Raw genomic sequence first — 24516 nt, 5'->3', positions numbered from 1 at the left:
TACTGGTGTGCGCTGTTGAAAATAAGAAGAGCTGACACCATGCATGCAATGGGCGAAGACACTATGACCATTGTCCACTGTGAGACTGATTGCCCCATCCTGGCATTACCAGGACCTGATACGTTAAGGAAAGCATGGAAGAGGAGCACAGACGGATGAGGAATCATTCTGGCGACGTACTGAGGTCAAATGAAGAACTCAGCGGACATAAGCAACTTTGACAATGGGTAGAGCGTTGTGGACCAATACCTGGGAATGAGCGGCTCAGAAATGAAGAAAGTGATCGACTGTTTTCGCTGTACCGTCGTGAGCGTCTGTATAAAGTGGTTGAAGGGCGGTGAATCTAAGGGTAGGCGACAAGGTGCAGCATGTCCACGCCTCATTTCAGAGGGTAGAGGTTGGCGTCTTGCCCAATCTTAAAGCAGGATAGGTGGCCATCTGTGCCAGATCTGGCGACAGGGTTCAATGCTGGGGCAGGCACAACTGTTTCGCAGAGTTGCTCAGCGCACATTGTTGAGCATGGGGCTTTGTAGCAGACAACTCATAAGTGTCCCCATGTTGACCCAGCGAGATCGTCGGATAAGCGTGAATTGGCCACACGATTATCGAGATTGGACCGTGGATCATTGAAAATGTGTGGCCTCGTCAATCAATCACTTTCCTTGTTATATCAGTTCGATCGTCATGTCCCAGTGAAACGTTCAAAAAATTACATATGCCTTTTCCATTCAGTTCTAGGTTGATTATGTAATTAGAGGGAGATAATGGCGTGGATACCTTGGGTAATTCTTTTATTTACAGTATATTTAACGACAGTGACTGGACGTACTGCGCTCTTTCTGCATTCGTTTCATTTCATTTAATGTGGTACTGGGATGCCTTGTTTTCAGGGCAATTTTTGTGTGCGTGGGAAAGCACAGCGTGTTGGATTTGAGACAGATTGGTCAGAGAATGCTACGAAAAAAGTTGTACTTTGCCGTCAGCGCAGCCTGGAGCCTCAGGTTGGACGCCAGGGCCGAAACAAGAGTTGCTGGCTATTGTGTATTGGCAACCTGGTACCTGCCCAGTGGCCAAACTGCGACCGTGACGCCACGCTAGCAGCAGGAGAACGCCAGTTTGTCATATTTTAGTGAGAATTTTTTGTAGATAACCATCACTTACTTTCTGAAAGAAACGCGGCTTTCAGTTAATAGTGGCGTGGCCTCATGAGCTCCTTTCCATATTCAGAGGACCTCTGATGTGAAGATAGTGCTGGACACAAAAACACACCGTTATTAAATTAGTCACTGACGTCACGAAGACGAAGCTACGGCGATAGCTTCTTTAGAAGTGGGAAAGGCGTTTTGGTCTGGAGTTGTGGCAACAGCAACATGCTCTCTGCTCCTCTACAGGAGAGTCAAACTCATGACAGCGGCGTACACCATGGCCGTCCGCGCATAAGTACAGGGAGCTTAAGCAGTAGCATTGGTGTGATAGGGCATTTCTTGATCCACACTCGCAGACATCTGTACGATCTCCTGTCTCAGGTCGACCATTGCTGTATTAATTGTTTGAAATTATTGATTAACCAGTATGTTTACGTGACTGTTTTGTTTAGGGTAAACGAATTTGAGATTCTTGTCCTGATTGATATGAGCATTAGGAGGGCATACTTTTATCATTCAATCGAGTAACTCTGCGAATAGATACCTATACACCAACTAGAATTTATATAATATAGAGTTTGTAAACAATTCCACAGTCTTTCATAATCTGTCGATACGAAAATGTTTGTTGAATAAATTAACTGAAAGAATGTTTCCGTTTCATATCTTCCATGCAAATTAAAACATTGTTTGTGAACATCTCCACTTTAGAATCTACAGCTACGGTCTTTAAAAATCGAGTTATCAGTTAAAGTTGAGTACATTAAAATTTATAGCAGAAGCTGTAAAGGCACGGCTGGTTCACAATTAGTTTTCTCGGCGTGAGTAACTTTATACACAGGGACTTTCACATCGATACATCATCATCCAGGTGCACAGCTGCTCGAAACATGCACTGTGCTACGGACGCAAGCAGGTGGGGGCAGCGTAACGCAATGATAGACAATCATCTGGACTTCCAGGAGACTGGAAGGCATCTTGATAGCTGTGAATATTATTGCAGACCACATGCATATCATCAAGTTTGATGACTTCCCCTAAGGCAGTGGCACGTTTAAGCAGGCTAACGATCTATCTTACAACGCTAGAACCGTTTGAGGAGCATACTGTCAACTCATGTAGATGTCTTAGCCAGCTAATTCGCCTGATCTGGATCCAATGGGACACTTGAGGGACTCTATTGGGTTCCAGTTTGTGTCCACAAGTCATCCACTAAACATCCAACTGCAATTCGCAGGATTTGAAGGACCTGTCCGTAGACACCTGAAGCCACGTTCCTCCTGAAACCTACAGAGGACTTATCGAATGCACTCCACGTGGCATCTCTGCTATACTGAGTTCCAAAGGTGGACCAGCGCGTTATTAAGCAGATGGTCATACTGGTTTGGCTGATGTATCTTATTTCAACTTTTAAGGCCTAATTTATACATAAAAGGAGAACAAACACAGACATTGTTGTGGGAAACAAGAACTGGTCCACTGACTTTCAACTTGTGCCCGCTTCCAGAGTGTCATTTTCTATACAGTGTCGTGCTGGAGCCGTGAGAGAAAGGACATGTGATTTCCCCTAGCGTCGCCGCGCCCGAGATGGTCGCAAGCACCGACGGTGCTTTAGGGAGTTAACGGCAGCAAGTGGAACAAGCAATACCTTCCGGAGGCCAGCGCCGCCGTGGTGCCGGGAACGGTAGCGATGGAAAAGTCTGTGGCGCGTCGCCACAGCCCAGATTGGTGCGACAGCAAGGTGACGGTAAGAGAACATTTATGCTGCTGGTACCTTATAGCTCGATACTGGCGTATCGTATCTCACTGCTATAATCCGTTCACCATAAGAATAGACCTGATGCAAACATTGCGGTGTGTATTGTTCCGCGTTTGCTGGAACCTCATTGGATTTCACTTTCACGTGGGATTGCAGCCAAGCTGTCTCCAGTAGTGTCAAGGACGCTAATAAGGGTACGTTTTGTGGTGTGCGTCACGCACATCGACTTAGCGATAATACGGGACAACAGCTCTACCGGCGCATTTAACTTGGACAGCACTGGCCGGTCGGCTGGTACAGCTAGCCTGCAGTGACGTGGCCAGCTGCACTTCACACGTAAAAAGAGCAAAGCAGAGGAGCTAGACAGCTTCGAATGTCATTTAATTTTTAATCAGAATGAAATAATAAACTGCAAAAAATAAAATGATCGTATGGCATTGTTGGCAAATCCCCCACAATACGCTCCTTAGACGACTAGACGAGAGCTGCAACAGGTTATCCTTTTTAGCTAAATTTCTATTGTAATTAAAAACAAGAATGATGAAAATTCCTGACTTAACCACAGGGTAATTTTTCTGCGTAAGCTGTTTGTAACGTAAGAGAGTACTGTAGGATTTCACTGTATAGTTAAATATTGAAGCCACTGAAGGTATTACTTACAGTCAGTCGTAATCTCTTAGCTCTTTCCTTATCCTAATCCGAGAAATACATTTCAGCTCTAGAAGTGTCACCTGCTACGATGATAACGAGCCTATCAACAACAAAATCCACGAAACGAACCAGGCGCAGCAGTTTCTCTTCTTCTTTTATGACGAGCCTTTCTGTATCCCTCCAGAGTTCGGCAGTGACGTGTGAAAAAGCTGCGTGCTTTAGTGCCAGTACGTTTGGCAGCTTAGCAGTCTTGTTACTTCTCGGGCCAAATCCCGCACCATGGCTCCAGATCAGTTCTGCTGGATTCATATTGTGATGGTACAGTAGCAAATGTAAAAATGCAGCATTTGTACGATGTGATCGATGCTGTGAAAATGACTGTTTTTCATGTTTCTACGATACTTACCTACCTTTGTGGTATAAAACGATGGACACAGTCCAAATAAAGAGGATTTGGTTTTTCATTTGTCCCTTAAAAATCAAATTAATTTTTCTTAATTTAAATAACTTTTTTGAACAGTTTGCCATAAAACAGCAATAATTAAGACTTTGTATTTGAAATGGGGAACAGGAATTTCGCGTCCAATATGTAACTAGAAACAAGACTACGTGCCTTATTCACAAAAATATGATGATGAGTTTCATAATTACGACATGTGGGTATTTCAAATTGAACGAGACAAAAAAATGGTACTGGAGAGGTTTGAATCTACGTACGAATAACGGCATTTAGTTCACACCCCATCACTATGCGGACTGCGCTTCAGGCTCAATGTGGATTTGTTTATCAGCTTCATTATATACAACGCTGGGAAAACCTCAAAGCCGATTACCTACGTAAATTTTTGAAAAATATTAAGAACAGCCTATTTCTCATCACTTTTTAACCGTGTTCCACGCTCGTGATTCAATACAGAACAGAAAGCAGCCTCAGGCATTTTTATACTACGAATTAACAGCGCCACAATCGGATCACAACGCTGCAAAGACTGTGACTGTACACGGTTTTTGAAATAAAAACTACGTAGCTAAAGCGTGATTAAGAAAAACGTTGATGGCTGTTAATATATTTGATTATCTTTAAGTTTCATTTAACGTAACTTAATAATAAGATAACTAATACATAAGTACGACCTACTTCCAAGAGCATAGCAACACCGGTGTACGTGTGATACGGCTTCTGACCAATCATCGCGTTTGTGTTTGTTTACATCAGGTTCATTCTTATGATGAACGGCTATAGCCGGTAGCGTTGTCACGTTTACGCTGCAGTTTCCCTGCTCGCTGCCCACCAGAAGTAATTACCCTGCAGCTGTTTGCATATCGAGCAGAGTGCCTAACTGTGTCGAACGCAGCACTACGAGGTGCATTCAAGTTCTAAGGCCTCCGATTTTTTTTCTAATTAACTACTCACCCGAAATCGATGAAACTGGCGTTACTTCTCGACGTAATCGTCCTGCAGACGTACACATTTTTCACAACGCTGACACCATGATTCCATGGCAGCGGCGAAGGCTTCTTTAGGAGTCTGTTTTGACCACTGGAAAATCGCTGAGGCAATAGCAGCATGGCTGGTGAATGTGCGGCCACGGAGAGTGTCTTTCATTGTTGGAAAAAGCCAAAAGTCACTAGGAGCCAGGTCAGGTGAGTAGGGAGCATGAGGAGTCACTTCAAAGCTGTTATCACGTTAGCTCGACGTGCGGGTGCGTTGTCTTGGTGAAACAGCACACGCGCAGCCCTTCCCGGACGTTTTTGTTGCAGTGCAGGAAGGAATTTGTTCTTCAAAACATTTTCGTAGGATGCACCTGTTACCGTAGTGGAACGCAATGGGTAAGGATTACACCCTCGCTGTCCCAGAACATGGACACCATCATTTTTTCAGCACTGGCGGTTACCCGAAATTTTTTTGGTGGCGGTGAATCTGTGTGCTTCCATTGAGCTGACTGGTGCTTTGTTCCTGGATTGAAAAATGGCATCCACGTCTCATCCATTGTTACAACCGACAAAAAGAAAGTCCCATTCATGCTGTCGTTGCGCGTCAACATTGCTTGGCAACATGCCACAAGGGCAGCCATGTGGTCGTCCGTCAGCATTCGTGGCACCCACCTGGATGACACTTTTCGCATTTTCAGGTCGTCATGCAGGAGTGTGTGCACAGAACCCACAAAAACGCCAACTCTGGAAGCGATCTGTTCAACAGTCATTCGGCGATCCCCCAAAACAATTCTCTCCACTTTCTCGATCATGTCGTCAGACCGGCTTGTGCGAGCCTGAAGTTGTTTCGGTTTGTTGTCACACGATGTTCTGCCTTCATTAAACTGTCGCACCCACGAACGCACTTTCGACACATCCATAACTCCATCACCACATGTCTCCTTCAACTGTCGATGAATGTCAATCGGTTTCACACCACGCAAATTCAGAAAACGAATGATTACACGCTGTTCAAGTAAGGAAAACGTCGCCATTTTAAGTATTTAAAACAGTTCTCATTCTCCCCGCTGGCGGTAAAATTCCATCTGCCGTAAAGTGCTGCCATCTCTGGGACATATTGACAATGAACGGGGCCTCATTTTAAAACAATGCGCATGTTTCTATCTCTTTCCAATCCGGAGAAAAAAAATCGGAGGCCTCAGAACTTGAATGCACCTCGTACTGGAGTGACCTTGGAGCAGCCGCTTGTGGCTCTAGTTGCAGAACATATGGCAATGTTCGCAGAGCGAAACATAAGTCACCTTTATATCATCGCCTGGTGAGGACCGTAGGTGGGTGAGCGGGCTTGATTCATCATCGCCGGGCCATGCCGACAATCAGCGAGCAGCGAGGTGGTAGCACAAACACACCCGAAGGGCGGGCTGCGCCCGAAGGTGTAGCTAGACTCGGTGCGAGGAGACGAACGAGCGAGTTCTGAGCAGTGTGGAGAGAGAGGGCCTCGAGCACTCGGAGTACTGCAGCTCAGTCAGCTGGACGTCACTACTGTTTGTACGGGGTGTGGTAGTTGTGTGGACACAATGCAGATGGTTCTTTCTTCCGCCGGACGGACATCGATCCCAGTCGAGGTGAAAAAAGAGGTTTCTTCATATCAAGAGGAGCAATACCTTGTAAGTAGGCTCTCTAGGTTTTTGTGTTGGTAACGTCACGTAGCGCTCTGTATGAAAATCACTGACTTATTTCAGCTGGCAATATTGGCGGTCGCTGTATTGCAGTAGTTCGAGTAACGAAGATTTTTGTGAGGTAAGTGATTCATGAAAGGTATAGGTTATTGTTAGTCGCGGCCATTCTTTTGTAGGGATTATTGAAAGTCAGATTGCGTTGCGCTAAAAATATTGTGTGTCAGTTTAGTGATGATCAGAATAAGTAAAGAGAGAAATGTCTGAGTACGTTCAGTTTTGCTCAGCTGTTTGAAAATCAAATAACGTAAGGGGTTTACCAGCACTGTAATTCGTAAATTTTTTTCAGGGGACGTTTCAAACTGAGTGCTTTTGCAGCTGATGGTTGCACGATGGCCGTTTTATGGTTGACACAGTGTACTGTGTGTATGTGAGTGGTGAACTCAGGTGTTTTTGTTAGCAACAAATTCTGCACAATTTCCATGCTCGTCATATGATAGGTTGTGGTTTCTTATTGATGGCACAAAGAAGTGCAGCCGTCTGCTTGTTATCTACATGCTGAGAGCATGATTAATTGTACAACTCCTAAAGTGTTTTGTTTAAATTACACTTGAATGTGACATCTCAAATACGTCTTGTTAGTTGTTCTATGTGAACAATTAGTTGTTTTTATTATCGTATAATACTTTATTAACCCCCTCCATGAACCATGGACCTTGCCGTTGGTGGGGAGGCTTGCGTGCCTCAGCGATACAGATGGCCGTACCGTAGGTGCAACCACATCGGAGGGGTATCTGTTGAGAAGCCAGACAAACGTGTGGTTCCTGAAGAGGGGCAGCAGCCTTTTCAGTAGTTGCAGGGGCAACAGTCTGGATGATTGACTGATCTGGCCTTGTAACACTAACCAAAATGGCCTTGCTGTTCTGGTACTGCGAACGGCTGAAAGCAAGGAGAACTACAGCTGTAATTTTTCCCGAGGGCATGCAGCTTTACTGTATGGTTAAAGGATGATGGCGTCCTCTTGGGTAAAATATTCCGGAAGTAAAATAGTCCACCATTCGGATCTCCGGGCGGGGACCACTCAGGAGGACGTCATTACCAGGAGAAAGAAAACTGGCGTTCTACGGATCGGAGCGTGGAATGTCAGATCCCTTAATCGAGCAGGTAGGTTAGAAAATTTAAAAAGGGAAATGGATAGGTTAAAGTTAGATATACTGGGAATTAGCGAAGTTTGGTGGCAGGAGGAACAAGACTTTTGGTCAGGTGAATACAGGGTTATAAATACAAAATCAATAGGGGTAATGCAGGAGTAGGTTTAATAATGAATAAAAAGATAGGAGTGCGGGTAAGCTTCTACAAACAGCATAGTGAACGTCTTATTGTGGCCAAGATAGACACGAAGCCCATGCCTACTACAGTAGTACAAGTTTATATGCCAACTAGCTCTGCAGATGATGAAGAAATTGATGAAATGTATGATGAAATAAAAGAAATTATTCAAATAGTGAAGGGAGACGAAAATTTAATAGTCATGGGTGACTGGAATTCGAGAGTAGGAAAAGGGAGAGAAGGAAACATAGTAGGTGAATATGGATTGGGGGTAAGAAATGAAAGAGGAAGCCGTCTGGTGGAATTTTGCACAGAGCATAACTTAATCATAGCTAACACTTGGTTCAAGAATCATAAAAGAACGTTGTATACATGGAAGAATCCTGGAGATACTAAAAGGTATCAGTTAGATTATGTAATGGTAAGACAGATATTTAGGAACCAGGTTTTAAATTGTAAGACATTTCCAGGGGCAGATGTGGACTCTGAAAATTGACAGGAATGGGGGAAAGAAATACAGTAGAAGAAGAATGGGTAACTCTGAGGGATGAAGAAGTGAAGGCATCAGAGGATCAAGTAGGTAAAAAAAACGAGGGCTAGTAGAAATCCTTGGGTAACAGAAGAAATATTGAATCTAATTGATGAAAAGAGAAAATATAAAAATTCGGTAAATGAAGCAGGCAAAAAGGAATACAAACGTCTCAAAAATGAGATCGACAAGAAGTGCAAAATGGCTAGGCAGGGATGGCTAGAGAACAAATGTAAGGATGTAGAGGCTTATCTCACTATGAGTAGGATAGATACTGCCTACAGGAAAATTAAAGAGACCTTTGGAGAGAAGAGAACCAGTTGTATGAATATCAAGAGCTCAGATGGAAATCCAGTTCTAAGCAAAGAAGGGAAAGCAGAAAGGTGGAAGGAGTATATAGAGGGTCTATACAAGGGCGATGCACTTGAGGACAATATTATGGAAATGGAAGAGGATGTAGATGAAGATGAAATGGGAGATACGATACTGCGTGAAGAGTTTGACAGAGCACTGAAAGACCTAAGTCGAAACAAGGCTCCGGGGGTAGACAGCATTCCATTAGAACTACTGACGGCCTTGGGAGAGCCAGTCCTGACAAAACTCTACCATCTGGTGAGCAAGATGTATGAGATAGGCGAAATACCCACAGACTTCAAGAAGAATATAATAATTCCAATCCCAAAGAAATCAGATGTTGACAGATGTGAAAATACCGAACTATCAATTTAATAAGTCACAGCTGCAAAATACTAACACGAATTCTTTACAGACGAATGGAAAAACTTGTCGAAGCCGACCTCGGGGAAGATCAGTTTGGATTCCGTAGAAATGTTGGAACACGTAAGGCAATACTGACCTTACGACTCATCTTAGAAGAAACATTAAGGAAAGGCAAACCTACGTTTCTAGCATTTGTAGACTTAGAGAAAGCTTTTGACAATGTTGACTGGAATAATCTCTTTCAAATTCTAAAGGTGAAAGGGGTAAAATACAGGGAGTGAAAAGCTATTTACAATTTGTACAGAATCCAGATGGCAGTTATAAGAGTCGAGGGACGTGAAAGGGAAGCAGCGGTTGGGAAGGGAGTGAGACAGGGTTGTAGCATCTCCCCGATGTTATTCAATCTGTATATTGAGCAAGCAGTAAAGGAAACAAAAGAAAAATTCCGAGTAGGTGTTAAAATCCATGGAGAAGAAATAAAAACTTTGAGGTTCGCCGATGACATTGTAATTCCGTCAGAGACAGCAAAGGACTTGGAAGAGCAGTTGAACGGAATGGACGGTGTCTTGAAAGGAGGATGTAAGATGAACATCAACAAAAGCAAAACGAGGATATCGGAATGTAGTCGAATTAAGTCGGGTGATGCTGGGGGAATTAGATTAGGAAATGAGGCACTTAAAGTAGTGAAGGAATTTTGCAATTTGGGGAGCAAAATAACTGATGATGGTCGAAGTAGAGAGGATATAAAATGTAGACCGGCAATGGCAAGGAAAGCGTTTCTCAAGAAGAGAAATTTGTTAACATCGAGTATAGATTTAAGTGTCAGGAAGTCGTTTCTGAAAGTATTTGTATGGAGTGTAGCCATGTATGGAAGTGAAACATGGGCGAAAAATGGTTTGGACAAAAAGAGAATAGAAGCTTTCGAAATGTGGTGCCACAGAAGAATGCTGAAGATTAGATGGGTAGATCACATAACTAATGAGGAGGTATTGAATAGAATTGGGGAGAAGAGGAGTTTGTGGCACAACCTGACAAGAAGAAGGGACCGGTTGGTAGGTCATGTTCTGAGGCATCAAGGGATCACAAATTTAGCATTGGAGGGCAGCGTGGAGGGTAAAAATAGTAGAGAGAGACCAACAGATGAATACACTAAGCAGATTCAGAAGGATGTAGGTTGCAGTAGTTACTGGGAGATGAAGAAGCTTGCACAGGATAGAGTAGCATGGAGAGCTGCATCAAACCAGTCTCTGGACTGAAGACCAGAACAACAACAACTTTATTAAAATACATGCGAAGGTAATTTGATAGAGCCTTTTTTATAGCATGTTGTGGTAGCCATCTGGTAGTAGTAGACTAACGCATAGTTCTGTGTTATAATCCTAGTTTGAGAGTTGTTTGCCATCCTACGTTTTACATCTGAAGTTGTCTCAGTTATTATTTCTGTTTGTCGCCGAGGGTGAAGCACTGTAAATCTTAAATGTTGAACAGTTAAGTAAGGGCAAAGGTATAATTTAATTATTTGAGTCAGTGGAAGACGTTTTGTTGTACAGATTGTGTGGAGCCCTGTATAGTTTTTTTACAATCTACAAAGATATTTATAATGAGGTGTATCTCTATTCTGTTAATGTTAAAACCTACTCTACATTGTACAGAAAACGGTGTAAGAACTAGGTGTCTATGTGAAAGGTGGGTAAACGACTTGAACGCCCTCTGTGTTTGTGTCAAGGAACGCAGAAAGTGAAGATAGATTATTATTCTATAACAGCTCAATTACTCCAACTACAATAGCGTCTAACTGGCTCAGTGGCCCAGTGGTAAAAACCAAAGTAGGTTGATTCTTACAAAAAAGAAGACAGCAACCACTAATAGCGGCTGGTTGCTGTCTTCTTCTTTGTAAGAATCAACCTACATTAATTGTACACAGCCACGGTCTCACCATGTCAGTTTTAGACAAAACAGCAAAAAGCCAAAGTTTGGAGGCCCAAATAATCTTATAATTTATATGTTTCACTTACCACTCCCCTTGTAACTGGCTGGTTTAATTAGTTCTAGATCGAAATATGACAACGGCATACCACCTCCAAAAGAAGCGTTTTTAACAGACTGTGATGTTCAGCTCTGTGGTATCCGGTCAGCCGCACTTCAAAATACGCCCGCCGCCAGTTACGCCGTCGCGTTTGCTACTGCCCACCGTCGCGGCACGGGGGTACTGCCTCGAACGATTACGCCGCTGCCCGTGAGATACAAGCAACGCTCTCGGGAGCTTCAGCCCGTGTGTTCTTAAGTTCGAATTTTCATTCACTGAGGCCATTTTGTGTCTCTGGCAGTTGATTAACATTTACAGGTTTTCAGTGGCCAGGGCACCACATCTTGTGAAAATACATTGTATTGAGGAGTAACAGATTTATAAATCTTTTGTATCTGTAAATATTTCTACATTCAAATCTACTGTTAGCAACTGACGCTGCAACTAATTTTTACTTTTTGATATCAGATGTAGAATACATTAACATCCAAATTCTCTGCTCATGAACGCATCCGTTCTTCGCTCTTGTATCCAAGAAGAACCACACAGTGTGCAAAGGAAGCCATAACAACATCAACCCTCGAGCTGATGACAGCTCTGTCTAGGATTAGTTTAGCTGATTTTCTAAACAAACAAAAAATAAGGAAACACAACTGACAACCAAAGAATAGGAGACCTATATTAAGCCCCAAGACGCGGTTCTAGGCGCGCAGTCCGGAACCGCGCGACTGCTACGGTCGCAGGTTCGAATCCTGCCTCGGGCATGGATGTGTGTGATGTCCTTAGGTTAGTTAGGTTTAAGTAGTTCTAAGTTCTAGGGGACTGATGACCACAGCTGTTAAGTCCCATAGTGCTCAGAGCCATTTGAACCACCTAAGCCACAAGAATGTAACGAAACCCAACTGGAGTAATTAGGGATGAAAACATTCCTGATGACACAAATTGACAGCATGTAACTGTCATGAAGCTGACCTATACTTAAATAATATTTGCAAGGAATATTCTCCCCATTATGACAGCGTAGCTATTGATGTAGATTTCGTTTTATACTTTGTTCTGTGAAACATCGCATTTAATGAGTGCAGTTAATATGTTTTTTGGGAGGAAAAGAGCGATTACTCACATAGACGAGGTACTCCATTGCGCTGCCCTTCTGCGCCGCCCAGTGCGCCTTCTTAGTTGATATGTCTTTGAGGTCAGTGATCTGCAGGGTGAAGCGCGACAGCGTCAGGAAAGCTGTGAGGTTGGCCGTGTAGAAGGAGGTCAGCAGTGTGATGAAAATCCACCAAGTGGCGAACAGCAGCCGGGATGAGTCTGTAACAAGGTCACGGGCAGTTCTAGGGGCAATCATCCTAACTTTCTCCGGTTTGATAACTAAATTAAATGCAGTATCAAACAAGATGCACACTGTCTGATCAGAGGTATCCGGAAACGAGTATATAATGCGCAACTGACTGCTAGATGTCTCGAGAAGTGGACCCGCCAGTGTAAAAGGTTTTGGGGAGTGGAGTGGAGTGCTGTGTTGCCGGTAGAGAGGCATTAAGAGCAGAAAATGTCGGTTAGGAGATCTCAGTGACTTCGAAAATGAACTAGTCATTGGACGTCACCTCAGTAACAAAACCGTCAGGGACATTTCAATACTTCAAAACCTAATAATTGGCAACCAATGCTGTACAATCGCAATTAAGTCATGATATGTTCAATTGACTCTTTTATTAGAACATGTTACGCGTTTCGGGATTATACTCATCTTCAGACATCATAAACTTCAACTCCTTCCTAACCAACCTGGCGTACAGCCTTGACAACTCAAAGAAAGTGCCGAATAAAGATGTCTTTATGGAATAATAATCTTCAGTCATAACCACCGATATCAGCAGTTACTGTAATAAACCTTTTCATATCACCATATTCAAGCTGTTTAATGGTTTTATTTTTTCAGGTAGATGTATTGGAAATTTTACTCATATTGTTTGCAGGCAAAGTGATAGAGTGCTCATCGTGTCGTCTCGTTTAAATATTTTATCCTCGACAAGTCGAACCTGTGGATCTGGTTTTTAAGAAATCCAAACGAATATTTATTACCACTTTCTACATGGAACTCATAACTGTATTTTCACGGTCAACGAGCCTTCAAACAGCGACGACGTTCAATAGCTAGCTACGAGGAGCATTTGAAAAGTCCGTGCAAAGTCCGAGAGATGGCACCACCAGCGAGTATCGAGGTCATGTTTAGTTAGTAGCATCTTTGGAAAGAACGCACACCAAGTTTCAGCCATATTGGTCTATTTCTTTGTGTTTGGCATTCGTGTGAATCAAGGAAGTCGAATGATTGTCAAGAAATGGCCGAAAAATAAATTTCTTGTGGTGATTAAACATTATGAAAGGCAAAACACATCAGGAGACTAAAGAGAAGCTTGATAAACATTACGGTGATTCTGCATCTTCAATTAGAAAAGTTTATAAGTGGTTTCAAAAATTTCGGAGTGGCCATAAGGGCACAAGTGATGCTGAACATTCTGGACGCCCTGGGGAGGTTACGGCACCAGAAATCATTGATAAAATCCATGATATGGTGATGGATGACAGTAGAGTTAAGGTGTGTGAGATTGCTAGTGCTGTGGACATCTCAAATGAACGGGTACATAATATTTTGCATAAACATTTTGACATGAGAAAGCTATCCGCAAGATGGGTTCCGCGATTGCTCACACATGACCAAAAACGGAATCGTGGGAAGTGTTGCAAGGATAGTTTGCAGTTGTTCAGGAAGAATCCGCAGGACTTTAAGCATCGTTTTGTCACTGTGGACGAAACATGGATAGATTACTATACTCCCGAAACCAAACAACAATCGAAACAATGGGTTACCAAGGGAGAATCTGCACCAAAAAGGCGAAGACCATTCCTTCGGCCTGAAAGGTTATAGCGTCTGTCTTTTAGGGTTCGCAAGGGATAATCCTCATCGACTATCTGGAAAAGGGTTAAACTATTAGAGGTGCATCTTATTCATCGTTATTGGACCGTTTGAAAACTGATCTGCAAGAAAAACGCCGGCGATTGGACCGCAAAAAAATCCTTTTCCATCACAACAATGCGCCAGCACACACCTCAGCAGTTGTGGTCGCAAAATTAGTGGAAATATGATTCCAACTCGTTTCATATACCCCCTATTCTCCAGACTTGACTGCCTAGGACTACTGTTTGTTCCCCAATTTGAAGAAATGGCTGGTGGGACAATGATTTTATTCAAACGAGGAGGTGATTGCAGCAATTAATAGCTATTTTGCAGACTTGGACAATTCCTATTATTCGAAAGGGATCAACAAACTAGAAAATCGTTGGACGAAGTGTATAAGTCTAAAAGAAGACTGTCGAAAAATAAAAAAAGGTTTACCCCAAACACGTAAGCAGTTTTTATTTTTACACGGACTCAAACACCCCTAGTACCAAGGACTGGTACATCGGAAGAATAGAACAGCGATGGCTTACAGGTTTAAAGGTAACAATAATTCAATATTATAAAAACATTAGCTGTATATGGACATGTGTAAAATTTCTAACCACATCGTGCCATCACATTTGTAATGTCTTTCCCGAGGCAAACCCATGCTCATACATAGCTTATCTTTCATTAATTTAAATATTGCTGTCTCTTTTTATCTGCCAGTAAGGAAAGATTCGTTATAACGTCCATCGTCAACAGCCGACACTCGACGTTAGTTGTTTATTGTACGAATAAGATTAACATCGAATTAATAAGGCCTCGTTCACCTCGTGAGTTAAACGTCTTTGTATTAATTTGGAAACATGAGAAAAGAAATATCCATTGCTAGCACGTGTCAATAACAATTCGTTCAAGGCGAAATGTGTGATTAATAAATTTTAGTCACAGTTGTCAGGAGATTAACGAAATTGCGAAAAACGACAAGAAACCCCTAACCAAAGCAAAAGAAATAGGTAATTACGGCTTTTAAGAGATTAGCCTCATGCTAGAATGAGGTATGTTAGTGTTCAATGTTTAACATCTCGATAGTTTTGTAAGTATTTAAATAAGTTCTGTAGATTTACATTCGTAGTTATTAAAACCGAATTGTACACTAAACTGATTAACATAAGCTTTCTGGTTACTAAATTGTGCATGTCCTTACCTTAACAAAATAATGGCTCATGGGCGTAAATATCTGGAATTGTCGCTACTGTCTCTTACTGGGGGTGTTGTAAAGTTGGCAACCCTAGTTACGTGTCCCTGAATATCTCTCTTTTATTCATAGAGAAGAAGACTGGAAATATTTTATCAGATGCCCGCACTACATCATCGCATGTTTCCGGAGAGAGGTCGTGTTTGACGAATGCTCCGTACACAGTGCAGAAATATAAGCGTCGTTCCGTGTACTTACGCCTGCCATCGATTTTCTGGGTCAATTTGAGGACGAAACGGGGCTGCTGTAGGTCGCACTTAACACAAGTTTCTTCGGAAACAGTTGTTCTAGTTTAACTGCGACGCTTGGTAATGATTTGCAAACATACACAGGGAACTCACTGAAAGGAGGTTCTCGGCTTAGAGACCATTCAAGCATTCAGCAAACAACTACTGATTTTAATGTTTCGACTTACTTTTCACAGAAGCGACTCGTACTGCATAGCGAAGTAGAGATTATGCGTGAACAAAAATAGAGAATAAAGACGGATGTCTTGTATTGTGGACTGAACAAGGAGCAGAACAACAACATCAATATGGGAATTTGAAGCTAATCTACAGTCTAGTTGGTAACGGTCAACAGATTATGCCATTAACATAAACTTAGGTAAATCCTGCAGTCAGAGCAAACTGTTTCCAGAAGCAAAAAGCAGCAGTTGGCTTCGTGATGAAAAGGTAAAAAACAGCCAAATCTCTTGCAGTATAGAAGGTCATGTTCAATATTTTAAACAATAGTCAATATGGCTTGTAGATCCGCTGCATAAAAGCAAAGAACACATCATCCACACAGAAATTACAGAGGGAGAAATGATCATCATGATAAAATAAGAGAAATCAGAGCAGATTTAAGTGCTCGTTTTTTTACGCGCGCCGTTCGAAAGTGGAACGGTAAAGAAAAAGGTTGGAGGTGGTTGGATGAACCCTCTGCCAGGCACTTAATGTGAATTGCAGAGTAATCGCGTAAATGTAGATCCGTGGTCCGACAGAGACTCGATCCCTCTCTCTTTCCAGGTAAACGCTAGACCACCAGACCCGCATGTATATACATAGTTCATCTGCAGGTTTTGATGAGTTTGAGAGTATCAAAATATTTGACATAAATTAGTTGCATCGTCAAGCGACCATAGACCTCAGTATTTGATACAAACTCCAATTTGATGTCTCTACCCATTCCTGCGAAAAAGGGATGTTAACAGACGGCAGACAGATGGATAACAAATGGAAAAAATTTTTAATATGATATAATTGAAAATTAACTATTTTCAGATTTTTTCGTTACCACTCCAGTAAAATATTGCTCCTTGCCAAATTTAAAGATTCTTGCTCGACGGTAAGTACCCTGTAGATTTTGAGGAGTGAGCATCTTTCGACTGCATTTACTTAGAAGCTTAAATTTATCACACCGAGAAGGGGCCGCAGACCATAGTATGTGACGTAAATTTTAACGTGATATATGTACCCATTCTGAGAAAGAAGGGGTTTTAACAGTCGGACAGGCAGATAGATGGAAAACAAAGTGATCCTACAAGAATTCCGTTTTTACCGACTGAGTACGAAACCCTAAAGAAAGGGAGTAGGACTAAAAATAATGTGTTAATTAGTGTTAAAACTGCACATGTAAACAATCCATGTAAACTGACGCGTTCCACAACATTTCTATAAAAGACTCGTTCAAATGATGTATGGAACGTGTAACTAACTAACCTAAATCTTGATCACTATATGGGGGATTTGAACCCCCTTTCTCTAGCCTTTTCCTATTTTTTTTCTCAGTGTCACATCTCCATTTCAGCCGCACCTTTCATTCTCCAAATTTAGTGCTTAGTCCCTATCCATAATTTGTAGGTACACATTTCATTCTTAGCTGTAAGACATAAGCGAGGATACAAATGAAGAATCTGGAGTAGTAATTAAAGTTCAGGGGAATAAATAACTACTTTGAGGTTTGCCAATGACACTGTAATTCTATCAGGGACAGCAAAGGACTTCGAAGAGCAGCTGAATGAAATGGACAGTGTCTTCAAAGGAAGATATAACAAAAAGCAAAACAAAGATAATGGAATGTGGTCGAATTAAATTATGTGATGCTGAGGGAATTACAGTAGGATACGAAAAACATAATGTAGTACGTGAATTTTGTTATTGGGCAGCAAAATAACTGATGATGACCGAAGTCGAGAGGATATAAAATGTGGAGTGGCGATGGCAAAAAATGGTTCAAATGGCTCTGAGCACTATGGGACTTAACATCTGAGGTCATCAGTCCCCTAGAACTTAAGACTATTTAAACCTAACTAACCTAAGGACATCACACACATCCATGCCCGAGGCAGGATTCGAACCTGCGACCGTAGCGGTCGTGCGGTTCCAGACTGTAGCGCCTAGAACCGCTCGGCTACCCCGGCCGGGCGATGGCAAGACAAGCGTTTCTGAAGAAAAGGAATTTGTTAACATCGAATACAGATTTAAGTGTTAGGAAGTCTTTTCTGAAAGTATTTGTACGGAGTGTAGCTAGATATGGAAGTAAAAAATGGACGATAAACAGTTTAGATAAGAAGGGAATAGAAGCTTTTGAAATGTGGTGCTACAGAAGAATGCTGAAGATTAGGTGGTTAGATCATGTAACTAATGAGGAGGTACTGAATAGAACAGTCGAGAAAAGAATCTGACAAGAAGAAAAGATTGGTTGATAGGACACATTCTGAGACATCAAGGGCTCATCAGTTTAGAACTGGAGGGAACAGTGGGTGATAAAAATTGTAATGTGAGACCAAAGGATGAATGTAGTAAGTAAATTCAGAAGGATGTAGGTTGCACAGTTATTCAGTGATGAAGGGGCTTCCACAGGATAGAATGACATGTAGAGCCGATCAAACTAGTCTTTGAACTAAAGACCACAGAAAACAAGAAGTATGTTATGTATATAAACTGTCGATGAGTATAAATTAACTAAAAGACTGTCGCCTCGATCTGTGTACACCCTACAAAATTACCAAACAAAAAATCGTAAGTTGGATATTTTCGCATGTTCTATTCAGGAAATCGGTCGTTTCGAAGACTGTCACATTCACACCCTGAGGAGAAGGTTGGTGATTGAAATTTCACGAGAAGATCTTCAACAAAAAACGCCTTTACTTTAATGATTGTCACCATAGTTCACGTCTCATGCCAGTGGCACTCTCTCCCCTATTTCGCTATATTACAAAACGACCTGCTCTTCTGTGAACGTTTTCGATGTCTTCCGTCAATCGTATCTGATGCGTATCCCACGCCGCACAGCAATTTTCCAGAAGGGGCCGGACAAATGTGGTTCAAGCAGTCACTTTAGTAGACTTGCTGCTCTCTCTGAGTGTTCTGCTTATAAATCGCAGTCTTTGGTTTGCTTTCCCCACAACATTATCTATGTGATCGTTCCAATTTAAAAAAAAAAAAAAAAAAACTTTATGTTCTGCATTGCGGAAGGTCTTGTCATAAGTTATTCCTAATTGTAATCCCTAAGTATTCAGTTGAATTGACAGTCCTTATATTTGTGTAATTTATCGTGTAACCAAAATTTTGCGCATTTCTTTTATTATTCATGTGAATGACATCACACTTTTGATTATTTAGAGTAAATTGCCACTTTTCGCACTACACAGATAACTTATGTAAATAATTTTGCGTTTGATTTCGATTTTCTGATGACTTTACATGACGATGAATGAGAGCATCATCCGAAAACAATGTAGGAGGACAGCTCAGGTTGTCTCCTATGTCTTGTGTAGGTCATTACAGCAGAGAGCCTATTACACTTCCTTGGGGAGTGCCAGATATTACTTTTTACCTAGCCTTCAGTTCTCACCTGTGTGAGCAATCGTCAGAAACAACACGTGGTTCGGGTTCCACGTCAAAGTGTAGGTCCCCTTTCCCAGGCTGGATAAATATGTTAGGGGCACGCAAGTCGTTGAAGTGGGTTCCAGTGGAAAGACTTGCTCCAGGCCAACGAACCACACGAAATTATTATCATTATCCATATACATAATTAAGTTTGTGCGATACCTTCAGAGCGCGTGTCCTACTCACATTCGTCAGTTTTTTTTTTTTTTTTTTTTTTTTTTGGTCTACCAGTTTTGAAATCGAAATTCGTCCATGGAGTAGAAGGAGTTGCCCAGAAGAAATGATTTTTTAGGTTACATTTAAAACTCGCTTTGCTACCTGACAGACATTTTGCGCAATAAGTGTTTTCTTCCTAGATGGTGATCTACTTCATCAAATTATTCCATAAGAATATGTTGCGTGGAAATATGCAAAATATGTCAGGAGGTTGATTCGCTTGTTTCCAAGACCAGAAATTGAACGAAGAGCAAAGGTAGCTGAACTTAATTATTTCTATTATCGAGTAAGACAAATGCCAGGAATACTCCTTTGAACGGTATACAACTGATCTCCTTGTCTAATCTGCCACTAACGTATACATCAAAGGATGTCCCAATAGTGTTAGTCAAGGGGCAAAAATTGTCTCTACTGATGACAGCACTGGAAAACCAAACGCACTATAGAAAAGGCAACAACGTTTGTAGTCGGTGTTTATAGATCGTTTGTTGTACAAACTGATCTAATTTTTGCATTTTTGACTACCTAAAAAATGTATACACTTCCCTATAAGATACAAACTACATTAAGTTAAAGAACGGCATCACAAAACCACCAAAATCTGCTGTAATGTGTATTTATTTATTGAAGTTTGCAGGAACCCTCGCACTTGTTTTGTTTTTTCATTAGTCACTAAGAGCACAAATGCGCCAGTGCCATTGCACTTTTCCGCATACTATGTCATCAAAATCTATCATAAACTGACGACTGAATCAGTTGATACTTGTTTTCATACGAGTGCAATGATGTTGCTTACAAATTAGGATAATCGATCATAGCTTCATCAGAAATGCATAACATATAGTACAAATCCTAGGTCTTCCGTTGTAGACGACAAAAAACTAACTAATGAAAACTAATAAAAACTGTAAACTAATAAAAACTATCTAATAAACTAATAAAATTTATGAAGTCACATCGACCGTCAAGCTTTAAAATATACATGCTAGAACGCAGACTAGTGCAATGGTATGGTGGCAAATAGTGCACGAAGCGCATATAATTCTGTTTACATAATCAAAAAAAGCCAAGATGAAATCAGTTTGTCAAGGAAATGGTCTATAATCACAGATCACGAACATCACTGCTTTCTCTGCAGTGAGTTTGGTTTTCCAGTGCTGTCATCAGCAAAGAAAATTTTTCCTCCTAATTAATACTATTGCGAAATCTATTACTGCATCAGGAAGTGTGTTGGACTCAATGTGTACCCTGAGGAATTCCCGTTTTACTGTATTTTGCTTGTGGTGTTTCACTAAAATTTTAGTGTTATTTTAGAGTGTGTTAGCTGTGCTCTTTGTACCCTGCCTGCTTGGTGTGCTCGGAACTAGTTATTATCTATACATCTTTATCCGAATGATACAAGCTTTTTTTATAGAGTCTTATGATCACCAGCATCAAAAACCTTACAAAGGATCTGCCTGTGACACATTAATTGTTGTAAAGAGTATGAAGTACACAATTCAGCTATAGCTGACTCCTGTACTTCCGTGGAGACTATCCTGTGGAAAATGACTCATTATGTTTGTTACGGGAGCACAACAGTTGGTAATAACACTCGTATTATTGTGCTTAGTGCGTAACCAGTTACATGTGTTATTTTTTGGGAGATTTTGTAGTAATTTCTCTACAAAACTTGAAAAATTCTCATTCGCAAAATTTGCTAGCAGGTGTCAATCATTTATTATTTTATCCCCCTCCCTTATGAGACCGTTATTGCGTTTTTGTTTGTTTTCCACTGGGTCCTGTTTAATAAATTGTCAGACGGGTTTAATTTCATTCTCGACATCGTATATTTATTATTTGAGAGAAATAGTCTGACAGTCCAAGATTATCTACAGCTCCAACATACATTTCCCTGTCACCAGCTGTCGTTATACGAACATACTGAAACTCTAAAAGACTTTTATGAGGGTGACACTTGCTTCACCTTTGATATTTCTGTTTATGTATCAGTAGAACATTATGTTAACGTTTGTATCTGAGATTTAATTTAGAAATTCTCTTAATTTATCAAAAATGTGTCCACGCTACCACTAGATGATGAAAACGCACATATAATGTTTAACTTCATGTTGATGTTGACTCCTGTTAATTCAATAGCTAATACTGCTGAGTATTTGTATTCACTAAATGTACTTCAGTCAAGATCTACAGACTATTGTGGTTTCTTAATGGTTGTGCATTGTTTTGAAAATGATGACTGTATTGTTGTCCTTCCCCAATATGGCAGTAAATCCCTCTCTGCACCAAAACTGAAATTCCCTCTCTCCGTCTCACATTTCTGTTTCATCATTGGAGAAAGCTCTGTAAGGGTTGTACCTTACAGTCCCAACAGAAAAAATTCCATTTTAGCAGCATTGTCATTACGTTCAGTTTGATGAAAAAACGATGAAATGCTGCCACACTCACCACACAGTCTGGGTGCTGCAAATCTTGAATAGGGCTGACGTGAGTACAACTGTTTCTTCCAGAACAGTAGTTGTCAACATGGAGGTAAGAGGGTAATTATTCCTCAGGGAGAGTAGTTACGATTTCTGATAGGTGAAACCAAATAAAGTCCAATTGTTTTTCAATCACCAACCAAAAAATTTTTTTTTTTTGAAAATTGTCTTTATCATCATTTTTTCGTCAAATCCTAATATTTGTTAGTATATAATTTAAAAAATTTTCCAATACGATGATAAGCGCGAAATGTAATTCAGTGGAAGCTACAGCTTGTGAAATGAAGGTATGGACAGAGTTACTCTAAATTTGCGCGCGGACAGCGATGTGTGCAACTTCTGCAACCGGCCGCTTGCTACACGTGGCGCGTCCAGTGGTTCGACAAAGTATGTCACTCATTGTTTGGCTAGTTTGGTGTTGGTTCGCTGACCAGAAAAAGAAAGGAAGATAACGTAATTAAAAAAAAAACAGGTATGCGTTCTGGATTTCATTGGTGAAATAGCCGCGCGGAGTGGCCGCGCGGTTTGAGGCGCCATGTCACTGATTTCGCGGCCCCTCCCGCCGGAGGTTCGAGTCCTCCCTCGGTCATGCGTGAGTGTGTTGTTCTTAGCATCAGATAGTTTAAGTAGTGTGTAAGTCTAGGAACCGATGACCACAGCAGTTTGGTCCCTTCGGAATTCACACACATTTGAACATTGATGAAATAAATACGCTTAACCTCGCACTGAATGATAATAGGGGGCAATATTTTACCAAATTACGTTGCTGGTTTTCTTTGCATGTTGGAGATTTACCAAAGGATGAGGATAAGGACGTTTCGATGTGCCCAGAGCTGACGAGGACCGATGCAAGCAATGAATAATCCTTTGTTCACAGGTGATATTCAGCGACTCATGTAATAAAGTCTGTCAGCAGTGATTCTCTCGATATGAAATTCCGACAAGTAAATGGTCGAGTTCTACGACGTTTTTCAGTGAATGAAGTAATACTTCCATATAGTGAAATTCGAGCCAAAATACAATTTCCTGAACTCCACAAAGACAACCCACTAGAAATAGGTACCGATCGAACTGGAAATATTTAACATGAACTTTATTCTCAGTTGCGAATATGGCAACCATCAGCTGTAAAATGGAATGACGACAATGGAAATGTGTGTCGGAACGGGACTCGAACCCGGATTTTTTCACTTTTCGCGAGTGGTCGCCTTAACGTTAGGCTATCGGAGCACGACTCACGGTCGTATTCAAACTTCCATATGTCAACCACGTATCTACAACCTGTATCCGTACATCCGTTGTGTACATTCCATTTCAGGGGAGACAGAGTCATGAAGTTTTAATCATCACCTAGAAAAAGTCGAGCTGAGACGAATAAAACTGGTGATGGTGGTAGTCCTCTACATATTCACCATTCAAAGAGGCACGTATATCCCGAGAACTGATGACTGAGAGAGACCTTGGCTCAATGAATCTCCGTATTCCAGTCGAAAACCACTTCAACATCCTTGAAATGGCTACCACATAATGGTTTCTTCATCTGAGGCAAGAGGGAGGATACGGTGCCACGTCATGAGAATACGGGAGGGTGAGGTAAAATTTGATAGCCCAAGGAAGCAGCATGTGTGACCGAAAGTGCTGTGCAGATGAGTTGCGGCGGTGTCGTACAGCGGACACAGAACCTTGAACAAGTTACTGCGACACTTCGTCTCATCAGTCTCCAGTAATCTCGTTAGCAGATTTCGGTTGTTATGATCCAGTGACAGTTAATCTAACAGCACCGCACCATGGCAGTCCCAAAAACGAAGATGTTTGACATTCAATCTTTTTCGACAGTGCTGAATCCACATGTTTCCACTACAAAATTTGCTCTTTTGTCTCGAGGTTATAGTAATACAGGCATCACACGTACAAGGCGATCAGGCAAGTCACCTGGTTGGCTAGACACAGTGACTCAGCGTATTTCAAGCTGACTGGCGGAATGGAGTGTGAGCATACTAATAAAAACATATTTTTGAAATTTGGCTGATTTACTCCTCGGCCATGTGTAGAAGGAGTAATAGGCTAATTTTGTTTTTAATTTATTCATTGGTTACTACAAAAAAAGTGACCAAAGAAACACGACAAAACTACATCTTTGTTTCCGCCATTTTATTAATTTTTTTTCAAATTCTAAACAACTGTGCTGTAACTCCACAATATCCTATACATTAAGAAAATGATTGTTTTTTTTTATTTCTGATAAGATTTGTGGACTGCAGCACTTCTGTTATGGACACATCTCATTTTGGACAGAGCAACTTTAACTCCTCGGACTGGGGGCTTACTGATGACTGAGTTTCTTAATAAAAATCATAAAATGTTGTCCAAGAATCAATAAAAAAAGGACAAAAATATTTACGTTGATTGCTTCATTCATTTTTCAGGTATTTTACAGGCTGACTGACGAGAACGGACTCTTAAATGTCCCATCA

At 41.3% G+C, this 24516-nt stretch overlaps 1 protein-coding gene across 1 annotated transcript in view; it reads right to left on the bottom strand.

The window, feature by feature from the left end:
- The window catches only part of LOC124622407 (ionotropic receptor 93a), a 172890-nt gene that overhangs the window by 87404 nt on the left and 60970 nt on the right, over positions 1–24516 (bottom strand). Inside the window, exon 6 of the mRNA XM_047148095.1 lies at positions 12393–12583. Coding sequence (XP_047004051.1) covers positions 12393–12583 — 191 coding nt within the window. The remainder of the gene's footprint in view (positions 1–12392; positions 12584–24516) is intronic.

The sequence above is a fragment of the Schistocerca americana genome, chromosome 7, assembly GCF_021461395.2.
Source record: "Schistocerca americana isolate TAMUIC-IGC-003095 chromosome 7, iqSchAmer2.1, whole genome shotgun sequence".
NCBI lineage: Eukaryota > Metazoa > Arthropoda > Insecta > Orthoptera > Acrididae > Schistocerca > Schistocerca americana.
Note: the sequence above shows the minus strand (reverse complement) of the source record. Positions and strands in the feature narration are given on the sequence as shown.